This window comes from Fulmarus glacialis, unplaced genomic scaffold (genome assembly GCF_000690835.1).
Source record: "Fulmarus glacialis isolate BGI_N327 unplaced genomic scaffold, ASM69083v1 scaffold1608, whole genome shotgun sequence".
Lineage (NCBI taxonomy): Eukaryota > Metazoa > Chordata > Aves > Procellariiformes > Procellariidae > Fulmarus > Fulmarus glacialis.
The window spans coordinates 25,740-34,883 of record NW_009227377.1 but is presented as its reverse complement, the minus strand read 5'-3'; the positions used below and the strand labels follow the sequence as shown (position 1 = coordinate 34,883).

At 39.2% G+C, this 9,144-nt stretch overlaps 1 protein-coding gene across 1 annotated transcript in view; it reads right to left on the bottom strand.

The window, feature by feature from the left end:
* DTNA (dystrobrevin, alpha) overlaps window positions 1–9,144 on the bottom strand; it is a 61,460-nt gene that overhangs the window by 28,844 nt on the left and 23,472 nt on the right. The window contains exons 8-10 of the mRNA XM_009583109.1: window positions 8,519–8,596; window positions 7,813–7,905; window positions 777–864 (exon numbers count right to left, since the gene is read on the bottom strand). Of these exons, the coding sequence (XP_009581404.1) occupies window positions 777–864; window positions 7,813–7,905; window positions 8,519–8,596 (259 nt within the window). The remainder of the gene's footprint in view (window positions 1–776; window positions 865–7,812; window positions 7,906–8,518; window positions 8,597–9,144) is intronic.

Genomic DNA, 9,144 nt, shown 5'->3' with positions numbered 1-9,144 from the left:
AGCGGTGCCTGATTTCGCCCTTTCAATTGACCCCGCAGTGTAAATCTCAGTGTGAAAATATGCTTCCTGGCACTCTGGACTGGCTGCTTTTCACTTAACCATCATTTATAGCCCCTTGTTCTATCAAATGTGCTGAGATGGAAAAAAAGTAACTAGGCTGACCTTATTTGTGCCATTTAAGATTTTATACACTTCGATTAGGTTCCTGCTTCATTCTCTCTTATTCCTGAATACAGTTAGTGAGGTTTTAGCCTGTCATCACCTTCTATCTTGGGATACATAGAGCAGAATAATCATTGCTCTGAAATGAAAATGGGAGCTGGGGCTAATGCAGGGGGTAATTACAGTCATCCTGCTGAAGATCATTCTTTAAAATCCTCAGCACTTAGGGCCCTAGTGGCCGTGATACTTGAACTAAAGAGTAAAATGGATTCACCAACCCATTTTTCCACTGCAGTAAATTATTAACCTTTAACCAAAGCTAGTCCAGACAATATTTTCTAGTCTTTCCCGAGTTCAAGATGTCAGATTCCCTTTGCTGTAATTGTTTAAATACCATTGCATTAGCGTATAGATTATATGCATTAGTATCTGGATTCTTTGGTTTAAATGGACTGCATAAAAGTGTTATTACTAAAGCATAACAGCATCTGATGAAAAGGATAGGGAAAAATAATCCATTAATCATTAAGACTGTCAGATGTAATTTCCCTGATCTTGCCAAGCCCCTGGAACACAACAGAGGGAAAGTACCTTCCTTTAATTAAAACACTTACTGATGAAGAAGTTTCTGCTGCCAGCCTTGCTGCATACCTGGCGATCAGCTTATGCTCTTCATCCAGGCGACTTGCGCTGTCAAGCACGCTGCTCAGGGTTGGAGGGGAAGGAGGGAAGACATGTTAATACACAGTAAAAAAGACCATTGCTCTGTCACACTGTCCACTCATACACTCTCATTACAGAATTTAGAAGCAAAATGTCGCCAAATTAACAATGGCAGATGTTAACTGAGCAAAGGTGAGAACTGGGAGGGTAATTTCCCTGGAAGGATCAGCTCTAGGGGCCAGGCAGCACTTTCCCTTAGGGGGAAACAGCAGCAGTCTGCAACCCCTGGCCAGGGCCATGTAAGATGCAACTCGCAGGCTGCTCTGTCCAAAAAGGGGTGGGAGGTGGTTAGGGCCACCAGTCAGCATTTGTTTTTACTTCTCAGCTTTGATGTATCACCTAGAAGATTGATTACTTTTTGGACAGTGCGTTAGCAGGAACCTCAGTGTTTGTTGAGAAAAACTTCAGAAACTTTGTCAGATTTGCAACAGAAAACAATATTTAAGACAATTTTGCAGGGCACTTACCAAGGCCTCATGGACCACAGTTTGGAACCACTGATCTAGGAATTTATAATCAGACTTTCTCTTTTATTCTTGGTTTCTTGATAGTTGGGAGTAAGATTTCAGAGAATCACATAATGGTGATCAGAAAGTGTAAGAACTAAACAGCAAATATGCTGAATTCCTTTAAAATATTGCAACTTATTCCTTATATATCACCACTGATCCCAGACTTGGACTCACTTTAACTTGGAGCCAAATCCTGCTGCCAAGATGCAGGAGTCTACCGGCACCAACTATGAAGAGCTTCGGTCACATGCGCAGAATCTCCATAAAAATTACTCAGGAAGTGTAAGAACTAAACAGCAAATATTCTGAATTCCTTTAAAATATTGCATCTTATTACATTTTTTTCCCCCTAAGAATATCAAAGGCAAATATTTATTTCAAGTTAATGCCTTGCCAGCTGTCCTTATTTTAAATGGAGGCTATTATTTAGTCAGATGAGGAGGAAAAAGGTAATATAGTGAGAACTTTTACTATTTCTAAACATTTAGAAGTTTGCAGAGAACCAACAAAACTAATAAACTGACAACAAATGAAATCTGAAGAGGACTTAGTTGCCCCCAGATAATCCCGGGATTTAGACTCCTATATTGCATTACTTTTAGTATATACAAGAGAAAAAAAATGAAGCCCCTAAGAAGAGGTGAGAAGAATGCTTTGCTGTGTGGAATACAAGACAGCCTGCAGACTATCCCAGACAGAAGTAAGTCTGACCTCTTTTCTTATCCCTTGGCAACTGTCTGATGTTTTGGCTGAAGGGCGACAGGCACACGCCTCCCTACCAATGGGCTCTTCAGGGCATGCAACTGGTTGCTGGCGAATGAGCTTCATGTTTCAAAAGAGTGCACAAAACAAGGGTTATTTTGGGCACGGTAATCTTCTGATTTTTGCCAGAAATCGTATCTTAAACTTGAAAAGCCTTCCAGATGAAAATGGCACTTGCGCAAAAAGTTCTGCTTTTGAAGAATCGGCATCTTTAAAAGCAAAAGGAAATATTTCTCCAAAATTTCTCAGTGAGTTCATATCCTGAGGTACCTCAGGGAACTACAATGTGCATCTTTTGGTTGGCTTGATTAAGTCCACCGAGATTTAGAAGTTATGTTTGAAAGACGAGTAGTGGTTGATATCCATTGATCATTAAACTAAAGCTGGGAGTCATGTGGATTTTTTATGGCTTGCTGAGGTAAGGGAAAAGAGACAAACACCATTTTTCTCTCATTCTGACAATAACCTGGGAGCCCACAACATGAAGTTTAGAAAAACAGTAAAGCTATGAAGATTCAGACCCAGAGGGGTTCTGTGTAAGCTAAGCTTCTGGTGGTCGATGAACACTGACTTTTTGGTTTTGGTTATGTTTAACTTATTTTGTTACATATATGTAGCTTAATTCTATGCTCACTCAGATTCTTGTGGGATAACTGATTTACTTTCTGAAAAGACCCAAGCTAAAGGTATTTTTCTAAATTTATACAGTTCTGCTTCTTACATACTCATGCTTACCGTCCTGATATGTCATCCAGAGAAAGAAAGGGGGAAGCAACTCTTGCAGACACATGAAATTATGCAAACCAGGTAATAAGGGTTACTTTGATGACAGTATAATTAATTTTTAATTTTTCCATAATGACTAAAACATCACATCCTAGCAGATGGCTATGAAAGCAGCAAGCATTGAGCATCAATACTCCTTTTTACAGCAATGCGCAACCATATTATCCATCCTGGAAAAATAATGGATTATGGTTCCACTTGTTGGCATAACACAATCTGCAACATAGTTCTGAGATGTGAGTTAACCCCTGAGACAATGACTTTACTGAATGAACAAAGCCACTGCAGCTTTTTGATTCTTACTTGCTATTTAATGTCTTTGATATATATTTATGTGTAGGTGGATGTCATAAAATAGATGTAGCAGCATGCCAAATTTGGTCTATGAATGCCACAGATCACTGTCCCCAAAGCTTTGTAAATTAAATTTCAATGTCCGAGATAAATTTAATTCTGGAATGTATCTATTTATGTGATCATTAAGTGCAGAGGTATGCACAGCAGCATTAGCCTCGACTGCCAAGACTTTTATGTCTCAGAGTTCTGATTTGCCGTAATTCACTTCTGTTTTACTTCAGCAACTTCATGGACAATGATGCAGTGAAATACACACAAGCTTTAACATATTATGAATATGTGTGCAGAATTTGGGACCCTCAAGAGAACGATTCAGGCATCCTTTTGAAAGAAAATGAACATTTTGCATACAAATATCCTGCTGCTCCTTATTTTCTAAAAAAGTTAAACAATGGTTTTAATACTGCTTCTCCATTAGTGACCCTTTCTTTAAAGACTTTATAATTATTAGCAATAATTGGTCTGGCAGAATTATTTTCATTCAGATGCAGAGTGAATATCCAATCTTACTACCTGTACAATAGAACTTTTTTTTTAGGCTTTAGTTGATCTGTGTAATATTCCACAGTCTAAAGGAGATCCATGAAAAAAAGGATCTCAAAACTCCAGGCAAAGGATGAAAACTATGATAGCCTGTGAACAGAGGAGTGACACCGCAGGATCTTTGCTATTTCTCAGCCTCTAGATGTGTCAAATCAGCCTGTTCTGCAGTAGGCACCCTGCAATAGGTGATGGTCTTAAAATTATGTCACCACTGGCTAGAAAAGTCTCAGAAATGCCAGTCTCTTGTGAAATTTTTGCAATAGAGGTATCAGTGTGGTCTTCATGACATGCTCTTGTTCTACAAACCTTCACTTAATAAATAATTTACTATAGAAAATACTGACAAATTAAAGGGTACGTTTCTAAGCCTCAGGGCTCTAAGAACAATGTCCTAACAGCAAGCCACCAAATGTAATCTTAGGATTGTTTATCTGTGACACTTTCAAAATTGTCCTTGTTTTAAGGCACTTTAAACTGAGACACATCATCTGAGCCCTCTGCTATTGTTAATTTGCCATTTACTTTAGAATCACCAAGATTTTACCACCAAAATGTTAATACCACTAAGGTATGTGCATATAATCATGAAAACTAACTCCGTTCAAGGGAGCCAAGTGTCTATACATTTCCTCCGTAATCAGTGGGTCTCTGAATGTTTTTCCTCTTTCTAGGGAAGGTTTGACCAACCTTCCTAGCTACAGCTAGTTGTTGTGCACACCTCCTTAATAAACATTTTTAAAAATACCATAGAATAGCATGGCACTTTTATAGTACAGAAGTATGACTCACCACAGTACTACACAGTATAACATAAAAAAATCAGAAAGTAACTTTCTATGGAACAAAAATAACCTCCTCCTTATAATATATTTTATCTTATTTTCTTCTGCACCTGAAAAGAAAAAGACTAAAATATTAATATTCAAGACTAGGTAATGTCTCTAACTTATATGAACAAAAAGGAAAACTATTTGCAGTTAAAAGTTCTTTTTTTAGAATCAGACACTAAAGATGAACTAAATTAAATACCAAGTATTGGTTTTACATGCTAAAACACACTTTACGATAAAACTAACCAAAATATCTGGCTAAGGGATACTTTTAGGGGATACAGTTAAGGGATACAGTTACTATAAATAATGAATTAAGTCTTTTCTCTTGTTTCTTAATTTGCCCTGGAGCGCTGGAGTCTAAATAGTCCTCAAGTAGCTTATTAGCCTGTGAGGGATGGAAAGGAAAACTTATACTTCTAGTTGTGGTATCAAATAACTGCAGATAAAAAATAAAGATAAGCAGTGGAAATCAGTTAAATCAATTTAAAAAACCCCAAATATAAATACTAACTACACTTAAAACAGGAAAAAAGATATACTGGGCTATATTGGACTGATCATTAGCTACTATAAATCAGCCTGACTCAATATCTACAAAAAACCCCTTGTTTTGCTTTGAAATGCTACCATATAGCTCTCAAGATAATGCCATGTATTATGCTCACAAAGTATTTCTGTAGGTTTTTCTTTCAGATGAAAGTCCAGCTACAATCATTCCTCTTTTCATCTTTGGCTGCCAGTAGCACTTGAAAATACGTGATGGCACATATGGGTATGTACACGTGGTATTTTGCAGGCAGATACAACCGCTGAGCTGGCTAGCTGCAGCCTCCCCTAAATCAGAAGCTACCTGATTACGGATAACTACACGCTTTACTCAAGTGACCAAATCTTGTTGAGCTGCACAGTGAAGTAACTTGCGCTCAGCACCATCCTAACACAGCTCTGTGGGTTTTGAGCAAATTGCATCCGGCCACTTTGGGGCACGGGCAGGAGGAGTTCACCTTTGCCTGAAGATGCCTCCCCAGGCTATATGAGATGCAGCAGCTGAGCCTCCTGCAGAGGCTTCACCTACCTCACCTCAGCCTCCTGGAAACTGGCTTCATACAGGAGCTTCAGGATGGCAACACTCTGTTCTTGTTGTCTTTACCACAATAGAACCATTCACTTTCTCTACTACCAGTCTCATTGCAGCAAAGCAGAAAATGGCAATGCAACATGGTTTGATGCATGACTAAGACTGCTGTCCCTCTCAGTTACATCTGTCAAAATCAAATTTAATAAACAACTGAGATTGTTTCTTGTTGAGGATGCTGTGACTGCATTGATTTAATGTCAGTAATCAGATGTTATGTAATACACTTTGCATCAGTTATTTAAACAATTAAGGCCATTATCACTCACTCTCCATTCATCCCTCAAAAACATTCAATTTGAAGGATGTTATGGCACATAATTTGTATGCGCGTATTTGGATACAAAGGTACTATGACTTAGTGAGGTTGGCTCAGAAGCTTGAAGGAACACGTTGGAATATACTGGATAATATTTAGAGGATGAAGATGGTAAAGATGAGGCTAAGCACTCACAAGGGGATCTAACTGGTGGTCCTCCCTGAAGCTAAATGACTTACAGAGATAGCATCAGTAGCCTAGCACCAAAAATGACTAAACCAGGTCCAGCCTTTGCTGGCCTCTTGAACAACTGTATCAAGTAAGTCACTCGTGGTAGGCAGGGCCACATTTCCTTCTCCCTGTCAAACTGAACTGAGTGGTAGCGTACTCCTGTCCTCTTCAATTACGGGTGGGCAATGACTGGTCTAAACACATGCCCCCAACAGCTTGTTTTCACAGTCACGGTGTAAATATTGCTCAATAAGCCTGCTTTCTGGAAGTGCTGCTCCAGGAATGAAATTCCCCTTCGAAATGTTTTTGTTTTGAAGAAATGGTTTTCATTTTCCTCAGTAAAAAACAGTTTGCCTTTTTTTTCCCCACTGGCACATTCCAGTGGGATGCAGAGTAGAGAAGCAGATCCAGACCAACGAAGGCAGACTCTTTTCTCCAATGGCCACAGCTTCATGGCAAATTTTCAACTGGAGCTACACACAGAAGTGAGTTTTGTAAGACTGCAGAGAACCATTGCATTCACCCTCCCAAAAGAAGTTGCCTTATCTACATATAAGAGTAAATGAAGAGTTTCTCCTAACCTGGGAAATATTCTGCAATAGCAGTATGGGAAACCACAGGATTCATTATGAGCGAAAGAAACCTCATGAGCACAGTTTTGTTAGAAACACTGTACATTCTGTTCAGCGCCACATTTTCTAGGGTGATATACTACACCGCTCACCATCTTGCTGGTACAGGGCTGCAAACGCTAGAATTTTGTTGCACGTGGAGAGGCGAGCCAGCATTTCCCCTCCCTGGGGTGGCCTGCTGCGATGCCGCCATCCGCAAGTGCTGGGACAGCAGACGGGTTTAGTAGACAAAGCTCCGTATTCACTCCAGCAGAAATAATAAGCTATGTTCAAGACATGCATTTAAAAACCTGTCATACTTGAGTCTGAATGAAAGATAAGGGCAAATTTATATGTAAGATTCAAACAATGCAGAAATCAGGCAGATTTAAAAACAAGGCCCGATATATGTAAAAGTTGAAATGAACTCCTTCCTTCATTAGGCTAATAAGCAAATTCCTATTATCATTATTGTCATCGTTTACATACTATTACTACTTCTTACTTTCAAGGTAAGGTGTGAAGCTACAAATTATATATCACCTCAAAAATTATTACTTTGAAAACACGGACTTGTTAGTCATCGTTGTATGAAGATTTCTGTACCATCACCAAGTCCTGCACTGACCAGAGCATGGTATCCCAAATCCATTTGTACAGCCATTCTTAACTAAGCAATTTTTTGCAATACCTTTCTACTTAACATCACTAGAGAGAATAACAGCAATTGCCACAATCCGCCAACTTTGTGGGGACATACCCCGTATTCATAAGCATTCCCTTTAGGTTAGTGCTCATAAAGAGCTGCTTCAGCTTGTAGCCAGGAGGAAACAGTGAGAGCATTTGGCCGACCAACGTCCCTTTCCTGGGTTCCCCAAAGTGCCAAACCTGCACTAACCGTGTGGGGTTGCTCTGCAGCATGTTGACATACAACCCGATGAGTACATGTTCATCAGCCAGCCTGTCTGCAACATCGAGGCTGTACTGTAACCTGGAACGGGGTCGGGGGGAGAGAGGGGGCAGTCCGGACAGACAGAGGGAAATAAACAGAGAAAGCAGGAGCAAGTAAGATTGTGAAATGGGAATTTAGAAGCGAATACTTAAGTGTTCTTAGAAAAAAAACAACCCAAGTGCAGAAATTATTTTGTTATTATTGTAATTTATATGTTAAGTATTTAATGGCTTAGGATGGTTGAATCCCACTCAATTACAGAGCCAGCCTCAGAAATCAGTGAGATGCCAGATCGGGACAGGGACTGGAGCTGTACAGTACCATTTATTTCAAAATACAGCAGACTGTGAGGTCGGCACTATTTGCTTTAATATGTATTAATATATACATTAAATATACATATGTTACACACATGATTAACATACTGAAATCACAAGCTGGATTTGCTTGGAAGTCTGATCAAGACCTCACGCATCCAGGTGTACATAAATACATTTAAACATGCCCTACTTAGCTCACTGGGTTAATTGGTTATCACAATTTTCTCAGGAAAGATGTTACTAGAATACATTAAAAGTGGGAGGAATAGAGGAAAAGGTTTTGGTTTAGCTGTGTTAGTGCAAGCTACGAACGTACTCTCTCTTTAACTTACCCTTTGCCTTTCAAGAAAGCTGGAGCAGCCCTAGCCAGCAGTTTGCTCTGCTCTACTTCAGTATTCTTGGAAGGAGAGCTAGTTAATAAGACAGGAAAACTAAGGAGAGGGCAACAGTGATGTCTGAAATTCATTACAGAACAGAGTTTGGAGAAACTCATTCAAGTGCCCTGGACTGAATAAAAACAACAACAGAAGCTTTAAAGAAATTTTAGAAAATTTCAGCAAATGCAGAGTCAGGAATTGGAGTTTTCTCTCCTGTTCTCCAAAAGCAAACTATAAAGCCGTCACTACATAAAAGACACACAAAATGTGTTTCTCTCACAAATGGAGAGCTGAAGGCTTGTGTAGTTTCCAGGTGGAGTCCGAGATAAACATCATCTTAAATGCAGCTTTCAAGGTGGGAAAGCTTCACCATAACAGCTAAATTGCTTTTCTCCACATTTGCCATAAAACAGTTTCAATAATCTATGGAAATGTACTTATTTAGATCCAGTGATGGGATACACCAGTTTAATGTTCTTCTGTTGATTTAAAAAAATATATAGTTCATCAAACCCACTTTTTCCCCCCCTAATTACAGTATTTAATGGATTGCAATAACTGCATCTTTCCCAGTGCTAAAA